General features: G+C 41.9%; 2 protein-coding genes across 3 annotated transcripts in view; one reads left to right on the top strand and one right to left on the bottom strand.

Annotated features, from left to right (window-relative positions):
- Window positions 1-2895, top strand: part of LOC306972953 (atrial natriuretic peptide receptor 1-like) — a 62902-nt gene extending 60007 nt beyond the window's left edge. For both annotated transcript variants that reach the window (XM_079569695.1, XM_079569694.1), the window contains exons 19-22: window positions 638-706; window positions 1409-1583; window positions 1936-2034; window positions 2585-2895. In XM_079569695.1, coding sequence (XP_079425821.1) covers window positions 638-706; window positions 1409-1583; window positions 1936-2034; window positions 2585-2742 — 501 coding nt within the window. In that variant the 3' untranslated portion in view covers window positions 2743-2895. The remainder of the gene's footprint in view (window positions 1-637; window positions 707-1408; window positions 1584-1935; window positions 2035-2584) is intronic.
- Window positions 2896-10390: 7495 nt separating this feature from the next.
- Window positions 10391-13497, bottom strand: LOC306972849 (scavenger receptor cysteine-rich domain-containing protein DMBT1-like; the record flags this gene model as incomplete). Its single annotated transcript, XM_079569556.1, has 11 exons — window positions 13475-13497; window positions 13242-13316; window positions 12853-13167; window positions 12525-12761; window positions 12250-12324; window positions 11843-12157; window positions 11745-11765; window positions 11313-11615; window positions 11190-11213; window positions 10479-10778; window positions 10391-10395 (listed from the first exon to the last, which is right to left on the bottom strand). The coding sequence occupies exons 2-11, from the start codon at window positions 13297-13299 to the stop codon at window positions 10391-10393; spliced, it is 1653 nt and encodes a 550-aa protein (XP_079425682.1). The 5' UTR covers window positions 13300-13316; window positions 13475-13497.
- Window positions 13498-23398: the final 9901 nt, after the last annotated feature.

Here is a 23398-nt window from a genome sequence, read left to right as displayed (position 1 = left end):
GTCGCTGCTCCTTCACGTCGAAAGGAGCCAGCTGAGGTGGCTCGGGCATCTGTTCCGTATGCCTCCTTGTTGCCTCCCGCAGGAGGTGTTCCAGGCATGTCCTAGTGGGACAAGGCCTCGTGGAAGACCCAGGACACGGTGGTGGGACTATGTCTCCGAGCTGGCCTGGTGTCGCCTCGGGGTCCCCCCAGAACAGCTGGAGGAGGTGTGTGTGGATCGGGAAGTTTGGGCATCTCTGCTGAGACTGCTGCCCCCGCGACCCGGCCCCGGATAAAGCGGAAGAAAATGGATGGATGGATGGTCATGAAAATCAAAACTGTAAAGCATTTGGAGCCTGAACGTATTTAATGTTCATGTAATTAAAGCGACATCTCCATGGCGACGATGTGGTAATGTCTCTCAAAGTTACGTTTTGGGTCTGATCTTTAGCCGCTCACAGTAAAGAAGGCACATGTTTTCAGGTGTTTTTCTAATAAATTACCTACAATAAAATAAAATAAAACTCCCATAATGAAGTGCTATGCACTGTGAATTTAAAACTGAAATACAATACAAATAAGTTTCATGAATAAAATGACATCTGTAAGCATCAAAATCATATATTATGTTAACAAAAACATATTTCTCTCTTTTGCAGGTTGTGACTTTGCTGAACGATCTCTACACATGTTTTGACGCCATTATTGACAACTTTGATGTTTACAAGGTAAACACTTATTTTCACCTGGTATCGAATTCAGGATGAAAACCCCTGTTTGTGGGTACTAGCGAACGTTCTCCATAGACTAACATTAGCTAAAATAATATAAACAAGCTTTGTTAGCTGCCAAGTCGCTATTGGTTTAATGTGAACAATAACCCCAGTATTTCTTTTGAAACACTGTGGCTTTAAAATTGATTAGTTAAATCTGAAGCTTGGATCTAGGTTTAATCATACATGGTAGTGTCTCATGTGTATGTTTGCTTGTGTTAACGGCGCCCTCAGGTGGCGGTGATTAGCGATGCGTACATGGATGTGTCAGGTGGATGTTGTTTAGCGAGGTAGTACAGCGGTTAGCGCTCGTGCTTCACGGCTAGAAGGTCTGGGTTCGATTCCCACCAGGACGGGGCCTTTCTGTGTGGAGTTTGCATGTTCTCCCCGTGTCTGCGTAGGTTTCCTCCGGGTACTCCGGTTTCCCCTACCACTAAAAACATGTACAATAGGTGAGTCCTTCGGCCAGGTGTTTCTGACTATCAGCCTGTATCATGGAGATGGGTCCCCGAGCGCCGGCCCACGCTGGCAGATCACTGCTCCTACAGGTCGCCCCAGCGGCATTGCGGATGGGTCAAATGCAGAGAATTAATTTTCCTACGGGATTAATAAAGTATAACTTGACCTTAACCTTAACCTTGTTCATGGCGCCCTCAGGTGGAGACGATCGGCGACGCGTACATGGTGGTGTCCGGTTTGCCGGTGCGGAATGGGAAGCTCCACGGCAGGGAAGTGGCGCGGATGGCTCTGGCTCTTCTCGACGCCGTGCACTCCTTCAGGATCAGGCATCGACAGGAGCTCCAGCTGAAACTCCGCATCGGGATTCACAGCGGTATTAAAATAACAGCTTTTGTTTAGTTTTCCAGCTTTTAAACATAACATTGTAACCCAGTCAAAAACATACCTCACGTCAGTAATACAGGTTTGAGTAACACACTTTAGCTGTTTCTTGAAAGAAACGCATGACATTTGGCTATTTGATATTCTAATTTGAGATCTCTTTGGGTGATTATCTTCTTTCTTGCTCCATTTCTATTATATAATATATCTATAACAATATGACCTTATCTGCAAATGAAGAATATAGTACAGTTGGTACTTAAGTAATGGTTATAATATGAAGTTAGGAATACTTTTTTCCCAAGTTGCAGCAGAAGTATAAAACTGTTCATGTTTTGGTGCAGGTCCGGTTTGTGCCGGAGTGGTCGGGCTGAAGATGCCTCGATACTGTTTGTTCGGAGACACAGTGAACACTTCATCGAGAATGGAATCAACCGGAGAAGGTCAGAACCTGAACTTAAACCAGGCCTTTGCCAGAACTGAACCAGGACTAGACCAGGACAAATGCAGAACTAACAAGACATGGATTAGATTAATCAATCTGGTCTAAACTAGGACTAAAACCTGGTTTACCCTGAAATAACCTCACCGTCTATGACAACAAGATGAACCTCTCTGGGCTGAACTGGAACTTTAGTGCACTGACAAAGCCTTTTGGATTAGAGGTGAAACGTGCAACATTTCAACTACAGAGTACAAAAATGACTCAAGAACCTTCATTAAAGAAAGACGAAACAATCCATTTTAAATCAATCCACTTTATAGCTTCGATTTTGGTGCTGACACTTCATTAAACCAATATAAACACAGCACCATGGCCTGGCAGTAACTCTTGCACATTGAGGCAAGTTCGAAATGCTCCAGATATGTTTTCCAAATATAGTTTTCCCTAAGTATATGTTTAACTGCATGTTATATTGTACTGTATTTCTTCAGAACAAAAACTGGACCAAATCTGTTTCTTAACCTCGTCATATCTTCTCTGTCTCTCAGCGCTGAAGATCCACGTTTCGGCTGCGACGCGCGACGTTCTCATGGAGTTCAACTGTTTCCAGCTGGAGCTCAGAGGAGAGATCGACATCAAGGGCAAGGGCAAGATGACCACCTACTGGCTGCTCGGGGAATCGCAACCTCAGCCACCAAACAACTGACCAAAACACCTGGGAATGTCCTTTTTCACTACCTCCGAAAAGCTCCTCTTTGGTCTTGGCCTCTAGTTTCCTGGCAGCTCTTCACCTCAGCCTTCCTTCTACCCACATGTTCACCATCCCTCCGTCGGACATGTCCAAGCCATCTCAGTCTGGACTCTACTACAAAAGACAAAAGACCTTGAGCTGTCCCAAATAATAGGCCCATGAACCAATCCTAGCCTTTTCCATTATTTTAAAGGAGACATATCCAACAAAAACACCATGTTTTAACATCGTATATTCTGCTTCATTCTCGCAATTTTGAGTCATCCCCTTTGGTTGCTTCTTTTTCTACTACTGAAGTGCTCCCATCTACATTTCCTGGAATCTGTTGTGTAATAGATAGACCCTGGGAGTGTCCAGCGGTGGGAGAAGTTATCATATTGTTCTCTTAGATACTGGAGCAAAGACCCAGACAGTTGTATGTTTTCCGTGAAATCTCGTACGCCTTCATTTCTCAGAGCAAGAATAAACTGTCGAGTTGGGAGTATGATCAATGTCACAAATGCTGATGCTCCAGACACTCAGCGAGCTTAAAGGAAGGTCAGTTTTAGAGCTTCTCTCATCAGCACAACAGTTTTCCATGGTGTGAATGTGACCAGTTTTCTCAAAAAGTAAATAATTTTTCCTCCATGCAATAGTATTGACCTGCAACCCAGCAATTCATTGTTTACGGCAATATGGCACAGGTATACCAGCACTGAGGCACCATTATCTCAGCCTAAGCCCCCCGGGCCGCATAAAGTTCTTTTTACCATTGAAATGACAGAGACATGGGAAGGAAAATAGCATCTACATATTAGTTTATATCGCTTATTCAACAGTTTCAGTTAAAGGAATAGGCCACCGTTTTTACATACTGAGATATGTTCTTACCTTAGCTTTGACGAGTTGTTTAGGACCTGTCTGGTCTTCACCCGTGCCTTCAGTCACGTAAACACAGCACAGACGGCGTTAGCATTTAGCCTCTCCCCCTCTCCTCTATAGCTCCAAAACAGGTCAAGATAGAAGCTACCAAGCTCTTCCACGTTTTCCCTATTTAAATATGGTTACGTGAAGTGTTACACTACAAAGTATAATTACACAAAATTAAACAATGTGGATTTTCTAAGCGGATAAAAGGGGGGACTATATTGTAAGGCGTAATAATACCAGGAGTAATTTGGCTATAGAGCAGAGAGGGAGAGGCTAAATGCTAACGCCGTCTGCGCTGTGTTTACGTGACTGAAGGCACGGGTGAAGATCAGACAGGTCCTAAAGAACTCATCAAAGCTAAGGTAAGAACATATCTCAGTATGTAAAAACGGTGGCCTACTCCTTTAAAGGGACTATACAGGGTTTAATGTTAAAATCATGTATTTTCCTCCCCCTATGTCCATAGACCTGCACTGTCACTCAAAAAGTTGTTCATTCGGGTTCAAAGTGCTGTCATGCACGAGCTTAATATAGAGTCTGCAGTTACGTGTAAGACCTGAGGTGGCAGCAGTGAGTATAAAATGACAAACCTTTTGGTCATATACAAATTCTGGTAGACAGGTTATGTTTTTCAGTCCATAGTTAACAATCATTACATGGAGCCACTCTAAAGGCCCATATGCACTGGAAGTGGCAGACTTTGGGTTCACATCAGGGGCCTATGGGTTACACAGCAACCCGCACTATCTACAAATAAACATAAACAAACATTACAATGGCATACCGAGATGGAAAGGTTTGGCATGTGCGTCCCGAGTGGCCGCCCCAACCCGGCTCGCCCAAAACGCACGAGGAGCAGTCCCACACTGAGCCACATGCTAAAGATTAGCATTAGCCCTTGCTCACAGAGTGGGTTAGCAACAACTCACTCCAGCCTACTCATTCTGCAAAGAGTCGATGTTACCACCGGCTTAACCCCAATAAACAGTGCGCCTGAGCTCAGCTGGAGGGTCAGTCTAGTGTCCATGACGTCAGGGGTGAAGACATGTGAGGGGGCGGCACGAGTGGAATATCGCCCCTTATGTAGGCGGACATTGGTAACGTACAACCCCACTATATCACACTAACATAACTGCATGAGGGTGTTTTCTAATCAAGTAGCCTTTAACACAATGTACCATTAGAACACTGGAGTAATGCGCCTCTGTCACCTATAAAATCACCAGTGTCCACCTAGAACAGTCATTCACCACATTAACTGGACTGTATTTCTGATTAATCTAATGTTTTCCTCATTGAAAAAACGGCTTTCTTTCAAACAGCAGTCAGAGAGGCTAAAATGATCGATTTTAAAACTTATATAGCGCTTTTCTACCGTCATCAAGCAAGGAACAAGTCACCCATTCATACGCCAGTGTACGCAGACACTGGAGGCGAGGAGGGTGAAGTGTCTTGCCCAAGGACTCAACGACAGTGTGCATCTTCAGGAGCTGGGATTCGAACCACTGACCGCCTGATCATCACAGGGCGCTCTGTGCGACTGTCGCGGAAAGTCCGTTCTGAGCAGTTCTGCATTGAACCTCTTAACCCCCACCTGTACGGATCCCATTTTCTCCAGTTTGGCTTTACCCTAATCAAAAAGCTTCTTGGGGAAAAAAGCACCAAAACAGCCACAAAAATTGAGAAGAAAACAAGGATGTAAACGCAACAAAAAAGTGACAAAAACTCAACAAAAATGTGACAAAAATTCAACAAAAAAGTGACAAAAATTCAACAAAGATGTGACAAAAATGTGACAAAAATTCAACAAAAAAATTACAAAAATTCAACAAAAATGTGACAAAAAATCAACAAAAAAATTACAAAAATTCTACAAAAATGTGACAAAAACTCAACAAAAAAAATTACAAAAATTCAACAAAAATGTGACAAAAATTCAACAAAAATGTGACAAAAACTCAATAAAAAAAATACAAAAACTCTACAAAAATGTGACAAAAACTCAACAAAAAAAATACAAAAACTCAACAAAAGTGACCAAAAATAAAATAAAAACACAAACAAAGGTGACACAACAACGCAGGAAAAAGATCAGTTTTGTGGGTCTTAGCTTTCAAATTAGGTGTTAGACAGGCCTATATAATAGCCGAAGAGGACAGAATGCATTTGGTTTAGGCGGGTGGTAAGAGGTTAAACTTTATTCATTTTGCCGCCATCAATTTGTTAGCGCACTGTTTGTTAAGAATGTTGGCTTGAATTTTATTTTTGACAGGGATGCATTTACTTGCTGCCAGCGGAGGGCGCTCTGAAACACACTAAAATGAGATCAAGTGTCTTTTCCACACAGACTCTAGTCGTAGTTACATTTTTGAAGAAACGACTCCTTGAGTAACATTATACTTTACTCTTGCTTTTCAGAGTTTCACATCACAGGGTTCTCTCAGCAAAAGAACAGCCCTGGAGCTTCAACCCACTCGCGCACCTTTGAATAATCTTTTAATCTTCCTCAGAGGCTATTCTTAGCCGTGCGGAGGCAGCTCCATATCCATAAAGGCTTTTCTCGATCTCTTGCTAAGCTTAATCCTTTCATTGTGGAGTAAAACGGCGACTGTATATGGCTCCCCCGGCTCACGATCGCTGTAATTCAAGAATATATTTTTCAATGCTTTTACTTTGAAGGACCAACTGTAGTATCGTCATGGACACAAGGTACACGGACTAAAAACGATGGATTTACTGGTGGAAGGTTCAACGACTGCTCACTTTGGGATGAAAACGCAGAGAGATTTTCTTCTTCTTCTTCTTTTTCTTCTTCTACTCTTCAAATCATTGGTACCGTTTTTTTGTGAACCCTGGGAATGGACTGGGCCAGGACTGACAAGTATTTGTGGAAACGTTTTGTGGACGTGTATTTAAAGGACAGAGCGTAGAATGGAAGACTAATGTTGAATATTTTGAAAAAGTTAGATATTTTTATATAGTAGGCCCACAGTGTTACATGTCGACCGTGAATATATATATAAAAACAAATGAATAAACTATGTTGGATCATTAAATGTGTTTTTAATGATACATATATACTGTACATTTGGATGTTTTTTCTATTGTCCAGTCCATAGCAGATCGAACAGGTCGTGGTACTAGATTTTACTTGTCTTAAAGTGCAGATACTACTGGACGAATATTGTCTCCTCTTTGGCAAAATGCTAAATCTACTACTTTTAAAGCGATATCGATGCATTTAAATCCTTCATTGTCTCAGTCCTTTTAAAGCAGGAGCAGGTTATGGTCAACAACAAAGTGCTCCATGTAAGAATGAAATATGAATGAATGGACTCCCTGTTGTTTTGCTGCGGAAGACTGTGGAACAGACTATACAATATCATGGAGAGTACGGGAGGCGTCCACTTTTTCAGATTTAAGAATATAGTTCAAACTGTATTGATTCAATTTTATTTTCAAAATAAAAATTTTTTTTTAGTTTATACTGATAGTCCAAGTCAGATTTAATACTTTTTAAGAAATTGTTAAAACAGAACTCAGTAACTCATGCCCCCAGAGGCCACAAGCGCCACTGCAGGTGTCGTAGCATGTTGTGTTTTTTACTCATTCATTGTCCGTGAGAGTAAATACTTCGCTGACAGAAAAGACAAAGGGACAGAGGGATATTGTTCATCCAATCACACAATGGAAATCTTTTTTTTCACTCAAACTTGGCTGTAAATACTGTTTAAGTGGCGCTAGTTAGCCCGCAGTTAGCTTTGCCCGTTAGCCTGTTAGCTTGGTCTTTGTGATGCCATTAGTGTGTATTGGTGACTACGACCCGGAAAACTTGCCTGGCTCTGCCATACTCTTCCCTGTCCATTCCATGCAGGGAGTTAGTCTGGTCACGGAGCAATTGGAGCAGTTTGAAGGGGCGGGCCTAACGCGCGCAGATTGTCAGTGAAATAAACCAATTAGCGATTAGCGGACGTGACGACAGCCGTGTCCAATTAAACAAATATGAAGTGAATATAAACTCACGCGGAGAACGCGAGGCATAATCCTTGACTACTTCATCCAATGATTAGTTTTGGCTAATGTTAACGTTAATTGAACTAAAAACATAGAGGTGCAGCGTGTGACGTAACCTTCTCATTTCTCTGTGACGGTCGTGATTGGTTCGGCTCGGCCTTAGCCGCCAATCAACAACTTGTCTACCGTGCGTGGCCAGACCCACCTTCTTTCGTGCAGAAAGAAGGTGGGTGTGGTTTATCAGGCTACCGGAAAACCACAAGAAATTGGGGTTTTCCGGGTTGGAGCCACCAGGGGGAGATGAAAGACCCCCCAATTACCCAGTAACACTTGTATTACCCCCAGAGGGACTACGGAAAGGATTTATTAAGGTAAACAAGTTACTTAGTGCTGCTTTAATGCTCAAATATCATCTTTTGCCTAATGAAAGTCTCGGGACAAAAACATTGCATTTATGGTTTCTGTGTTCTACATTGTTTTACTGGATACTTTTGTACATCTTTGCTGTGATTTTGTGAGGTTCAGTGGATTTGTTTTGAGAGAGAGAGTCCGCACGAGCCATGAAGAACCCAGGTTTAACTCGGGTTAGTAATAAACAAACAGCAGCTTTTGAGTTAAAGACATTTGAGACCCACACATTTCTTCTTCTGAAACACTGGAGGCACCAAGAGCCCCCACACCTGAAATAAGCAATGGGGGTTGAAGCTTTTCTTCTAATTCAACACCAAAAATCTGTGGAATTTTCACTTTATAATATATATAGTATAAACGAAGAATTTTCCGACTGATTGTTGTTCCAGTGGCCTTATAGGCTTTTTATTACTGACGTTTAAGACATTTATTTTGGCACAAATCATTTCATAGTATCTAATGGCCCACAGAAACCCTGATTTTGGACACAACACACAAGTAAACACTGATGAATCTGTGAGTAGTCGCTTCCAGAATACTTATATAGGAGGAGAGATTTAAGGTCAGAGATTAGCATCAATAACTGTTGCATGTTGCCATTTCTTCCGTCAGTTCCATTAATGAACGACACTACCTGCTTCCTTTTACTCATTACACAATACAACAGTGCCCCCTTGTGGAACAGCAGTGTTATGAAGCACAAATAGGCTAAGAAATGCCCCCTGCTGGTCGCTGGAATAAGTGAAAAGGCCAATATCAGCCCTGTCTGCAGAGGTCTCATGATTTCATTGGAACTACCAGAATAATAAGACTGGATTTGATCTGTGGACATGGACACGACCTCGTGTACTTATTAAACTATATTTAACAAAGCATTTTCACAACATACAAAGAAAACAATGATGTGTTGGCCAACAGGGGGTGCTGCATTTAAAGTCAAAGATGTAACTTCCTGCCATTGATTAGTCTACACTGAGCAGGTGTGGGTTTTTTTTGCTTTCAAACTAGAGCAGGAAAGAGCCAGAGACACGTCTGTAATGTATGAGCGGAGAGGAACATTTGCAAACGCAGGAAGAGCCACAAAGACAAAGACAAAGAGAAAGCCTTCAGTAGATCTGAATACCTTCACAACACATGAGGATCCACACTGGAGTTTGACTAGAGGTTAGATTTTAGGCCCGAGCCCGACCCGACATTCGGGCAGGGCCGGGCCGAGATTTCCCGCATGAGAGTCGGGCTCGGGTCGGGTCGGGCTTGATTTTTTGGGCCCGATCTAATCTCTAAGTTAGACCACATACATGTGACGAGTGTGAGAAGACCTTTGCCCACTCATCAAACCTCAAAGCACACATAGTGTCCACACTGTTGTGCCCATACAGTTGTGATGAGTGTGGGAAGAGTCCACAATGGATTCAATCCGTGTAAATGTGAACAGTGTGGGAAAGGGTTGACCTCATCAGAGTCCCTCAGATATCACATAAGGATCCACTCTGGAGATAAACCGTGCAGCTGTGATGAGTGTGGTCAGACCTTCAGATGATCCAGTCATCTCACCTCCCACCAGTGAATCCACACTGGACAGAAACCCCTATGAAGTGACCAGTGTGGGGAGGTGGTCACTCAGAGACATTAGAAGGACGGATGAAATACAGATCAACTCAGCTCAAACAATGATGACGTATTTTGGGCTCCAATTACCTCTGTTATGACCACATGAAGCATTTCCTCCTTCATAATGATCTCCTTTGTCCAGTCCGACATGGTCGACTCTTTTATGTTCATGTTTGTCTTGAGTGTGTGTGACTGTGCATGGACAACCACTGTCCCTACTGAGCATGAAATAATGCACAGCAAAGGACATGTGAATATTTTGTAATTAACTCCTGCTTTCTGTTCAGGAACTACTGCGACCCAACTCAACTTGTGCGAGCCAGGTAAGGAGGCAGTTCATTTTGTAAATTGTAATCATTTAGACAAAGGAAAACGTGACGCATGACAAGAAAGACTTTTGATGCACTTGTTTATTTGATCATAATTAGAAAAGGACATTTCAATTTTCATTTACTTATTTATTTGATTTTGGCATTGTTTACATCCTACACCAGTTTAAAAAAGACACACCAAAATGAATGATACGATGTGTTTAAAATGATCATACTCAGAAAACTTGTACGTTTGATTGCTCAAGACAGAAAAATTAGGATAATATTGATTTGTGATTTCTGGCCAATACTACTCAAAAGGCCACTGAAGACTGGAGCATGGACTTTCAATCTGAAAAAGAAGGCATGACCTTAGTATTGCAGAGAAAACAATGATGATTTTAAATATAAAATAGCATAAATGTAGAAGCTTACCTTGACACTCCACTCCAGCGTCTTCATGGTGGACGCAGTTATGGGCTCCAAAGCCGTTATGGGGGCAGTCAGACAGTTGTGACTCATCTCCGGTGCAGAGGACATTATCCATCCAGATCTCCCCAGTGCCCCGTCCATAATGAGCGAAACCTCTCGCTGCCACAGCGTTTCCGAATCCGAGTTGTCGGCAAACCACACGAGCATCGTTCATGTCCCAGGAGTCGTCACACACTGTCCCCCACTGACCACCGTAGAAGACCTCCACTCTGCCCGAGCAGGAGCTGCCGTTCACCAGGCGCACTGAGTGGATGATACTACAGTTACTAAAATGGAACAAGTACCTTTGGCACTTAAGGAACATTACGGTGACTGGATATTTTACTGTGTACAGTAGATGGTTCTCAACCTTTATGCTAATAAATATTTGATTATCCAGGAATCACCAGGTCTAAATCAAGATCAAATCAGAACAAAGAGGGTCTGAAATACATGTAAATTTGACTAAGTTGTCTATGGAGGCTGCAAACTGCCGACACCAGTCCCAGAACACCAGAAGCATTAATTATAGCATTAAAACACATTCAGATGAAACTGTGTTCCATCAGAAGAAGCCCAAGTACCACCAGTGGCACATGTACCACAGTTTGAGAAGCACTGTTAAAGTGTTAACTTAGAAATAAGATTAAGGACATAGTAAAATGAAATATTTACCTTGAAGTGGGGGTGGGGTGGTAGCTTAAAGAGAAAAAAAAAGGTTTAGGGACAATTGCCTAATTTTGTGGTGAGTCTGAATTGAATTTAGATCAAGTTCAATCTATGAAAACAGGAATTTACCTTGACACTCCACTCCGGCGTCCTCATGGTGTCCGCAGTTATGGGCTCCAAAGCCGTTGTGGGGGCATTGAGATAACTGCGCCTCTCCTCCGGTGCAGTGGACATCATCCATCCAGATCTGTCCACCTCCCGGTCCAAAATGAGCATAACTTCTCGCTGCCACCGCGTTTCCACATCCGACTTGTCGACAAACCACACGAGCGTCGTTCAAGCCCCAGGAGTCGTCACACACTGTCCCCCACTGACCGTTGTAGAAAACCTCCACTCTGCCAGAGCAGGGGCTGCCGCCGCCTTGCAGTCGCACTGAGGAGTTATTTTGAATAGAAATGACATTAAAAACAAACAAAATGGAAAGTTTCTTTAAAACACAACCGTATTGTATAATTATAATTGGCAAATGGAATCTGGGATTTGGTGAATGAAAGAATTTACCTGGAGTCGACGGGATAGCACCTATAAAAAGAGAACATGTTTGTGAACCGCTGCCTGTGATTTGTTTTGACTGTAAATGAACTCCTTTGCAGACGTACCTTCACAAACCACTCCAGCGTCTTCATAGTGCCCACAGTTGTGGATTCCGACACCTTGATGGGCACATTCAGTGATCTCGGTCTCATTTCCCAAACAGTGGACGTCATCCAGCCAGATCTGCCCACTCCCCTGGCCAAAATGTGCAAAATGTGTGGCTGTGACGGCGTTGCCACATGAGAGTTGTCTGCACACGACATGAGCGTTGTTCATGTCCCAGTGGTCATCACACACTGTCCCCCACTGACCATTGTGATAAAACTCCACTCTCCCGGAGCAGCGATGGGTGGAGTCTGCCAGCCTCAGATCATGGCTTTCTTTAAGTTTGATAGAGAAGATAAGAACATTGAAATAAACAGCAACACATTACACAACGTTACTTTAACCAAACACAAAATCAAACACTGACCCTGACAAACAACTCCAGCGTCTTCATGGTGTCTGCAGTTATGAGCTCCAAACCCATTATGTGGGCATTCAGATAAATGGTAAATGGTAAATGGTCTCAACTTATATAGCGCTTTTCCACCTACATTAGGCACTCAAAGCGCTTTACAGCAAGGATCCACTCACCCATTCACACTCTCATTTATACATCAATGTACGCAGACACTGGGGCAATGTGGGTGAAGTGTCTTGCCCAAGGACACAACGACAGCAGGCACTTTCAGGAGGTGAAAGTGCCTGCTTCATTTCCTGTGCAGTGGACATTGTCCATCCAGATCTGTCCACAGCCTTCTCCAAAATGAGCATAACTTCTCGCTGCCACTGCGTTTCCGCATCCGACTTGTTGACAAACCACACGAGCGTCGTTCAAGTCCCAGATGTCGTCACACACCGTCCCCCACTCACCGCTGTAGAAGACCTCCACTCTGCCAGAGCAGGGGCTGCTGCCGCCCACCAGTCGCACTGAGTTGGCCTCTTCAAATGAAACAGAAAAAAGCACTCATGTAACAATAGTTAAACCAAAGTTAAACCAAATTTCATAAAAGCCTTCATTAAAAGTGCAAACCTTCACAGACAACTCCGGCGTCTTCCCCATGCACACAGTTGTGTGATCCGAACCCTCTGTGTCTACAATCAGTTAAAAACGTCTCAGTGCCTGAACACTGAACATCATCCATCCAGATGGGACCAGCTCCCTGTCCAAAGTGAGCTGTGTGTGTCACTTCCACTGCACGTCCACATCCGACCTGTCGACAAACCACCTGAGCATCATTCATGTCCCAGATGTCATCGCACACGGTTCCCCACTGGCTGTTGTGGAAGACCTCCACTCTGCCAGAGCAGCGGTTGGCAGAGTTGGCCAATCTCACTGAGACAGCATCTAGATTTACAAAGTAAAGAGATACATTTAAAAGTTTAAAGAGTGAAATGGTGTCAAACATACTAGAAACTTACCTGACAAACCAGTCTGCAGCAGAAGCAACAGCACACAAAGAAAACTTTCTGTTTTCATTTTGAAGCAGCAGGAATCTGGAAGAAGAACATTATTATCATCACATCTTAAATAAAACTGCATCACACCATCCAATGAATCAATAGTGCTTCATAAATAAGTCACAAATCTGTGAAAATGATGGAGAACTAATGCACCTGTTTCAGAGTCACAGTCGATGTCTTTGCGAGTTCACCTGGTCACGTCTTGCTGGTTCCCTCGCTGACGGCTGCTGCTGTTGTGTGTCTGGTCAGTTTATAAAGGATGTGGGAGGTGAAAACAGGTGGAAAGGAATGAGGAAAGTGAAGATGATTTCAATCTCTGCCAAAACTCATGGGCGTCACTGTGCACTTAATTACCTTCCAGTAGTTGATCATAAAACTCCCATAGCATTTTGAAGTTGCTTAGTCATTGTTGTTTTCCCAGCACGTTATGCATTATTGAACTATTTCATGAAGCAAACTAAATGTTCCTGAAGCTGATGATATGTTCTTCAGTTAAAGAAATAAAGCTTCACATAGTCCTCTGGACGTACATGTTTTTATCCTTTTTTAAAAGGAAGCCAATACAAATGTCTTGGGTTTATGGTTGATCCACATTAAATTGAAACATTAAATCGTGCAGAGTTTTGTTCAGTCCATGATCAAATGTCAAATGTCAACATATGCCAGTGTTAAAATTGTTCTACGCTCTTTTGTTTTTAGCCACGTGAACTATGAGTTGGTCTCAAGTCATAGAGTAAAAAGTTTAAACAAGCCTTTAAAGATATGGACAGAAAACAACACAACAACAGCGTTGGCACAGACGATTGTGGCATCTTTCCTGCAAACAGACGACTGAGGCGTGGTGTGTTGGCAGCAGACTGTTTCGCTTGTTCTATTGTCCGGCCTCATATGTACAGCATCGTCAGGCTCTCACAGGACATACTACAAACTTTATTCCACTATAAGCTCAACATTGGCTGTGTCCTGAGGGGTCTGTCTCCCCCATGTCCAGCCCCTGCTTTATTTATTTGTTTGGTCGGGACAGTGCATGTTCATGAACATACAGTGGGGTTGCATAAGTATCGGCACCCTTTAACTTTTCGACATTTTGCCGTATTATGGACCATAAACATCAACATATAGAAGCAACATTTTCTGTGAAAGACACACACTTAGTCACACACAATCGTGAAGTGAAATTAAATTTGATGAGTTTGAACTTTTTTTTTATAAATTAAAAACTGAGAAGTGGGCTGTCCAGAAGTTTCTCCCCGTTCATTCGTTCTTTGAAAAGAGGCAAGTCGTTCCCATAGTTTGAGGTAATTTGATTATTAAGTTATGTTTCAGTTGCTCATCTTTTCCAGTTCCATTTAGCTTTAAAACCGTGTTTAAAACCAACATTTCCATTGTCCGTGACCGACTGTCACGTTTCCTTGTCTCCACAGGTTTGCACGGACACGACTCAGCAGCCGTCGTCGACGGTATATTCAGTGTAGACTTGTCTTGTTTTTGCAGGTTCTAATCCTTCCACAGATTCTATGGATTTAGGTCTGGACTTTGACACGGCCATTCTAACACATGGATATTTTTTGTTTTCAACCATTCCACTGTTGCCCTGACTTGTTGTCTTGCTGCAGACTCCATGTTTTCGTCCAAGATTGCCCTGTGTTGGGTCCCATCCACCTTCCCATCAACTTGAACCATCTTCTCTGTCCCTGCTGAAGAAAAGCACCCCCAGAGCATGATGCTGCCACCACCATGTTTGACAGTGGGGATGGTGTTTTCAGGGTGATGTGCAGTGTTACTTTTACATAGCCTTTTGCATTTAGGCCAAATGGTTTAATTTTGGTCTCATCTGACCAAAGTCCCTTCTTCCACATGTTTGCTGTATCCAGGCTTCTGGCAAACAGGACTTCTTATGATTTTCTTTTAAAAGTGCTACTCTGCCACAAGGCCAGATTTGTGCAGTGTACGACTAATATTTGTCCTGTGGACAGTTTCCCCCACCTGGGCTGTAGCTCTCTGCAGTTCATCCAGGGTCACCATAGGCTTCTTGGTAACAGCTCTGGTCAGTGCTGTCCTTGTTCGGTCAGTAAGTTTAGGAGGACGGCCGGGTCTTGTAGGTTTGCAGTGATGTCAGACTCTTTCCATTCCTGGGTGGTGTATTTAACTGTACTTTGACAGATGTTCAAAGCTTTGGAAATCTTGTTATAACCTAACCCAGCTTGATACTTCTCAATAACTTCATCCCGGACCTGTCTGATGTGTTCTTGGACTTCATGGTGCTTCTGCTCCCCAGTAGTCTTTTAACAGACAGTGGCAAAATGTCAAAAAGTGAAAGGGGGGCCGATACTAGATTACAGACAGATTACAACATTTAAAACGCCTGGCACCCCCTCCTATCCCTCCGAACATATACAAACGTTACACACACACTCAAACTTTACTGCACTAGCTCAAACACACACGCAGAGTAAAATAAATAGATATATAAGGCTGGGTGCAGATGGACAAGTGTGGAAACCCCATTTAAAGAGCCGTCAGCAGCACAGCTATAGGGCACTGACCCAGGAGAGACACCACACCTCCACCTGATCCTCCACAATAGCCCTGTGCATCCACACATGCAAACACATGCATGACAGTGACCAGTAGATGACAGTCGTGCATGTCCCCAGCCCCAGCACATACACAAACATTGAGACTGAGTCGCAAAGCACGCTGAAGTCATGTAGAGGCTCCACCTTGGTCACATTCACTCGCACGTGGCTTCTCAAAGCACTGGAGAAACTAGAAAGACTGCTGGATTACACAGATATTATTTGTTGTTTTGGCAACTCTTTGCAAAATGTTGCTGTTGACAGAAGATGAAGCATGGAAGCTTTTGTGAAGTTTCAATGAGGCTAAACAGATGCTGCTAGCTACTGCTGTGAGACCATTAGTTAAAAAAAAAAACATACAGACATTTAAAGTGGGCCAACCTTCACAGACTTGCAGATCTGAGTCTCATGTACAAACTTAAAAATGATTTGGCCCCAGCGCAACAAGAAAAGGCTGGTATCTTGTGTGAAACAAATGAGGGAAAATGTGGATTACTCAGACATGCGAGAGTTACTCTGGGGGGGGTTTGATGAGGAAAGAGCATCACAACACGGTTAAAAGCACCAAAAAGTTGTCCGTGTCCCGAGAGAAAGAAAATGTACTGACGGTCTCGCTCTGGTATTAAAGAGAATGGGGTTCTCGACGCCTTAAATACTGTACATAAACAAAACACCAGCAAGTGCCCATGCCCCACACCCACCGCGGACAATATTCAAGTCTGGTAAGGTCTGTAGTAGGTGCTCCAGTGAGTGGAACTCAGCTGACATAATGGGCTGACAGCTGTGATTGGTCATAATGACCACAGAGCTGTGGCTTTGACATCATCATCGAGTGCCTAACTGATCACTCATCTGCATGCTGAGCTCTCTCACACATCAACACCTCCAATTCTGTCATGTTTTTCCAATGATACCAATGATGTGGGCGAGTAGCCCTTCTTCAGACGATCAAAGGCTGTCTGAAGAACTGAAGAAGAAACATCACGGTGTGGTGAGCTAATGGTGTGGTGCCGATTTGTGTTATTTTCCACTATCTGTCCTGGTCTGAGGACACCAGAGAGGTAGTAAAAGAATCACAGCAGAGACTAGACTTCTCCAGTAAAGAAACCTGTCGGACAGTCTGCTGGTCTCCTATCGCTCCCCCATGGCTGCAATGCTGTGTGGTTTACTACAGGAACAGGCAGGCCATGCAGATGGACAAAATCAGTCATCAATCAGACAAAAAAAGAAAATCACAGGGTGCTCTCTGCCATTTCTAGAAGAGATTGCTACTCCTTACATTTGGCTCAATACAATTTGACAAACTGGTTGGATGTTTTTGTGGCTGGTGGAAAAAAACAGGTGCAAAGAGTATGAGGAAAGTGGTTCACTGCCAACTGTTTAAGCCGTGTGGTGGTTTCCATTTGAAAGACAATCTACTTGACCTCAAACAATCAAATTCTATTTGCAAAGCGTTGACAACAGCCAGAAGGTGCACAAGGTGCTTTCCAGTGTAAAAAAAAAGAATCACAAAGCATCAATAGAGAACCAAAAATAAAAACATAAATGTGCACAACAGCAGTCGGGTTTGAAAGCTTTTCTGAAGATGAGTTTTCAACTGTGATTTAAAAACACTCAGTGATGCTTCGTAGGTGGAACTTCGTTTCACAGCTTTGGGTTTTGGACAGAAAAACGTATCATTCCTTCTCAACTTTTGAACCTCGGCCTTTCTTGTTTGTAAATACATATCTGTAGAAACTCGTTTTGAGTAACTGTGTTCTGGTACAGTTGCTCTGTCCATTCAGGACATTTAGAATCAGTGACTTTTCTACAAATCAAAGGAACACATTACAGTGTCAATCATTACATTTCAGCTTCGTCCAACCATGAACATGATGAACACGTCATGTGACCTGCGTCTCTCCTGGTGCTTTTCTAATTAGTGGTGAATAAGTTCTTCACAGAGAAGTGTGGGCGACATGATTTTAATCTTAGTTCATACATGAATAATGCAAATCAATGTGAAAGTATTTTACGTATTCAGACACTACTATGACTGGACAAAGATACAGAATATGTTACAAAATACTGTATATGTTAAGGCAAGTATTCAGTATTCTGTAACTAGATACAGTTACTGTTTTACTGTGATTGAGATCATAAGATCATCTGTTCAAACTAATGCATTCATTATGTGGAAAGTGAGTCATGAAAAGGTTTGGTGCCAACTCTGAAAACATACCATGAGATTATGATCAGATTATGATGAACTGGTGTGGATCAACTGGAATGGTAAGTGAAAGCATTTCTTACCTTTCAAGTACCAGAGAATCAGAGAGAGGAGGATCTTATTTCATTTTTTCATCTTCACATGAAACTGTCAGTCCTTTCCCAGCGTTTGGTCAAGCAGAGCTGGACTGACCCTCCAGGCAGAGCTTCTGTATCTCAGGGTTTTAATATCAAACCATCAATTTGAATCAGAAAACATTGAAAAATATTCACTTTGATGAGGATGACTCCTGTAGCTGCACCAATAACTCAGGTATTTAGTGGTGCCGCCTTTAGATGTGGAAAAATCCTAGTGACTAAAGGGTGTTTTTTTTTTAACTGAATAAAGTGTTGAGAAGTGTTGAAACTGTGATTGAGATTGAGATTTGACATTAACATTTAAGATAAGATAAGCCTTTATTGATCTCACAATGGAGAAATGTACTTGCTACATACATTCTTAGAAACACTGGTGGGCAAATAGGCAGAAAATGTGACAAAACTAAACAAAAAACGAGTTGAAAGAAGACATGACATTTTCTCTCACATTTATAACATTAAAAAATCATCCATTATTGCCTGATGAGGAATTATTCACCTCAGAACAATCGCACTGTGTACTTATATTTTAAAAGTTGCCGTGCCTGAGGGAGGGGCAGAAGGTTTCTTGGTTACTTTGAGTACACAGTAAAAAAAAAATGCATTAATTATCAGGAAATTCTGTCATAAAATGGTTTGGTTTCGTGCCAGCTATGAAGACATGAGATTATGAGTCACAAGACGCTGCCACGAACTTAACTCAGTTGACCTGGTGATGAACTTGAATGGTAAGTCAAAGTATTACTTTTCATTCAGGCACCAGAGAATCAGAAAGAGGAGGGAGGAGTGTCTTATTTCATTGCTTCGATTCATCTTTAAATAAAACTTTCAGTCCATTCCCAACGTCTGATCAAACAGAGCTCTACTGGCCCTCGAGGCAGAGCTTCTGTGACCAAACCATCAGTTTGAATCAGACAACATTGGAAAATATTCACTTTTCTAAGGCTTGATTTTGTGCCACAGCAATGACACAAAAAGGAGAACGTTGAACCACAGCATCAGTCGTGGGGAAACACAGGTTAAAGATAAACAGATGCTGACTTTAATAACTAAGGTATTTAGTGGTACTGCCCTTAGAGATTGAAACATCCTGAACAACTGTGTCCAAAAAGGAGAAAGTGTCCAACTGTAAATATTGGCACAAAGTGTTTTTCTTTAGAGCTAAACCCTAAGGCTGAGGGCACGAAGACCAGACAGGTACGTATCAACTCGTCTAAGCTCAGGTAGGACATATCTCAGTCTGTTCCTTTAACCCTACAAAGATTACTGATGCTCATTAACACTTAAAGCAATACTAAGTAACTTCCTCTGGGGGTAATACAAGTGTTAATGGGATGAACCCCCGGTGTCTCTGGCCAGAAAACCACACTTGCAACTTTGCTGCCTCTGGGTCGGAGTCACCAATACACACTGATGAAATCACGAAGAAGAAGCTGACAGGCTAGCAGGCAAAGCTAGCTACAGGCTAGCACCACTTAAACAGTATTTACAGCCAAGTTTGAGTGAAACAAGTGATCTCCATTGTGTAAATGTTTGTACAATATCCCTCTGTCCCTTTGTCTTTTCTGTCAGCGAAGTATTTACTCTCACGGGCAATAAATGAGTAAAAAACACAACTTGCTACGACACCTGCAGTGGTGCTCATGGCCTCTAGGGGCAGGAGTTACTTAGTACTGCTTCAATGAGCACACCTTAATCTAAACCTTCATTCTTCATAATGATGTATTTGTAAATGTTTTTATGATATTTTCATATTTATTAATCTCTTCATTTATGTAATTAATGAAACATTAATTAAACTCAAACACTGACATGACATATAAAAACTCACTTGTTTGGACCTGACTGTGGCTGCTAATGGAACAAATGTATTTGATATTTTCTACTTTGTGTTGAAATTGTTCTTAGCACTGCACTGATGGACAACACTTTCCGTCGTCAAGCGCTTTACAAATAAAGGTCCATAGATTTATGGATTGAATACTTGAGTAAATATTTGGGTCACTACTTTTCATTTCAACTGGAGTGAAATTATTTTTGTCACTTTTTTGCTGGATTTTTGTCACTTTTTTGCTGGACTTTTGTCATTTTTATGTTGGATTTTTGTATTTTTTGTTGGATTTTTGTCATTTTTTTTGCTGGATTTTTGTCATTTCTTTGCTGGATTTTTGTCACTTTTTGCTGGATTTTTGTCTTTTTTTGGGGGGATTTTTGTCTTTTTTTGCTGGATTTTTGTCACTTTTTTTGCTGGATTTTTGTCATTTCTTTGCTGGATTTTTGTCACTTTTTTGCTGGACTTTTGTCACTTTTTTGCTGGATTTTTGTCTTTTTTTGGGGGGATTTTTGTCTTTTTTTGCTGGATTTTTGTCACTTTTTTTGCTGGATTTTTGTCATTTCTTTGCTGGATTTTTGTCACTTTTTTGCTGGACTTTTGTCACTTTTTTGCTGGATTTTTGTCTTTTTTTGGGGGGATTTTTGTCTTTTTTTGCTGGATTTTTGTCACTTTTTTTGCTGGATTTTTGTCATTTTTTTGCTGGATTTTTGTCATTTTTTTGCTCTACTCACCTCATGTAACTATTCAAATGACAAGACCTCACATTAACCATGAAGTATAAAGTATAAAGTATAAAGTATAAAGTATAAAGTTAGATCTTCTCTATTGCCTCAAACTGTACAAAAGTCTTTATTCGAAAACTTAACTTCACTCTCCCTTTTGCCGGCTCTGTGGGCAGTAGATTTACTGCCATGAGACATTTAGGCTGTGCAGAGACATGGCCAGCATTGCCTGGATTTTTTTTATTTTATTTATTTTCACATAATAAAAACAATAGCATGATTACATTTGGTTTCACAAATGTGATGGAAGGCTACCGAAAACCCTCAAGGGGCTTAATGCGTGGCAACCTAAGTTCAAATTAAAAGCAAATGTGAGGCATGCAATTGTCAAAAAAATAAAGTAAATTAAAATACATTGTCAGAAGAAATGGATCCCAAGAGGAAAATAGCAATCACTCAGAAGCAAAGATTTCAGAGATTTTCTAAACTTAATTGGGGAAAACTCTGTGAGAGGAGTTGGCAGGATATTCCATATTTTGGGTCCTGTGTATAGAACAGGAGGAGTGTCTGCGATCTACACAAAAGATCATTCTTAAAGGACTAATTCACCGTTTTTACATACTGAGATATGTTCTTACCTTAGCTTTGACGAGTTCTTTAGGACCTGTCTGATCTTCCCCCGTGTCTTCAGTCACGTAAACACAGCGCAAACGGTGTTAGCATTTAGCCTCTCCCTCTCTCCTCTATAGCTCCAAAACAGGTCAAGATAGAAGCTACCAAGCTCTTCCTCGTTTTCCCTATTTAAATATGGTTACATGAAGTTTTATACTACAAAGTATAATTACACAAAATTAAACAATGTGGATTTTCTAAGCGGATAAAAGGGGGAACTATATTGTAAGACGTAATAATACCAGGAGTAGTTTGGCATCCGCACAGTAAAGTGAAGATTACTGCGTGGAATATATGGATACATCATTGTGTTATACAAGATCTTTGCAACATTTGTGTTAATCAGATGCCGGGATTTTCCCAACACACCCACTGCTTTGGCTATTTTTGTACTTATGAAATTAAGGTGCGGTTTCCAGGTCAGGGATTCATCCACCAGGAAAACAGCCTTTGGGCCTGTTTTCTGTGAACAAGTCATGGCAGAGCCGGGGTTACATTTGTGAAGAGACGGATGACTTTGGCTGCAGATGGAGATGACTGACCGACTGACCGACTGACCGACTGACCGACTGACCGACTGACCGACTGACCGACTGACCGACTGACCGACTGACCGACTGACCGACTGACCGACCGATCAGCGTGCTCCCTCCCCCTCTCCCCCAAACCAGTCTCTCTGGGACCCCCAATGGTGTTTGTATTTGTGTGGGAAAAACATCACTGAGCAGCAGTTTGTGTTTGTGTTGGAGCAAAACATGAGGAACGTTGGATAAATTTAATGAATGAATCAACAGACAAAAGCTTTAGTGTGTATTTGTCTGTGTCTGGTGAAATCACTTGAGTGAAATTGAAAATGACTCACATTTATGTTTGCTTTTAATTTAGAGCAAATTTTGGATTTAGCAGCAGCCATTTAATCTGAAATAACACAATTAACACTACTACTGTCTTTACTTTATCTTTATCGCTGTTACAAAGATAAGGAAAACACCTCGGAAACTAGATCAAGTCTGAAGGAAACAAAGGCACGAGAAGATAAGATAAGATAATCCTTTACTGATCTCACAGTGAGACATTCACTTGTTCCAATCGGCTTCAGAAAGATCACTGAGAGTGAGCAAAGCAGACAGGAAATATGTAAACAGTTCAATAGTAGGAAAAAAACGTATATTATGTGCAATAAGTAAAAGCAAAAGTCTTAGGAGTTATAACAATAAGGAAATAAGAATAAAAATAAAAATGGCCTGATCGGCACTAAATCCAGTTATAAACATGGGCACATGGACAATGACTTTAATCTGAACATTGATCACTTCAATTCTGTTATGTGCTAGGCAAAGACTAGTGTCTTTGTCTCCCTCTTGTGTTTGTTCCCCTCTGTTTTTGGCTCTTGGCTGGTGGGAGTGTCTCTGAGCAGACCAAGCTGACTTCCATCTTCAATCAAGCTCTGTACTTAGACTCCCAGTTTACCTGCATTCACTGCCAGATTGTTCTGTCTTCATCGTGATCCTCTACCTGCCTCAGAGACACCCTGCCAGACCCTGTGGAGCCAAGCCTGTCAAGTTTTTTGTTCTACGGAGACGTCTTGTTTAATAAAGACATTTTTTGTTCATCTTAGTTGCCTTTGTGTCTGCTTTGGGGTTCACATACCAACCCTAACAAATCCCTCATTTCAAATACTTGGATTTGTGCTTGTTCTAAAACCAGTGAAACACTTTTCATTAAATGTACAGATAAAATAACTTCACTGGCTGGAGCTACTTTAGTCTTATTTCATCCATGTTTGAAATAAATGTTACTCAAAAGATCGTTTGTCAGAGTCAAACATGTTATTTTAGTTCTACCTGGGGATTAATGTAAGGAGTCCAACCCAGTCCATCTCCGGACCCGGTCAGTCCTGGGGTCTGGAGCGGTCAGGCCTGGGGTCAGGAGCGGTCAGTCCTGGGTCTGGAGCGGTCAGGC

Source organism: Gobius niger (genome assembly GCF_951799975.1).
Source record: "Gobius niger genome assembly, chromosome: 13".
Taxonomy (NCBI): Eukaryota; Metazoa; Chordata; class Actinopteri; order Gobiiformes; family Gobiidae; genus Gobius; species Gobius niger.
This window is presented reverse-complemented; position numbering and strand designations above follow the sequence as displayed.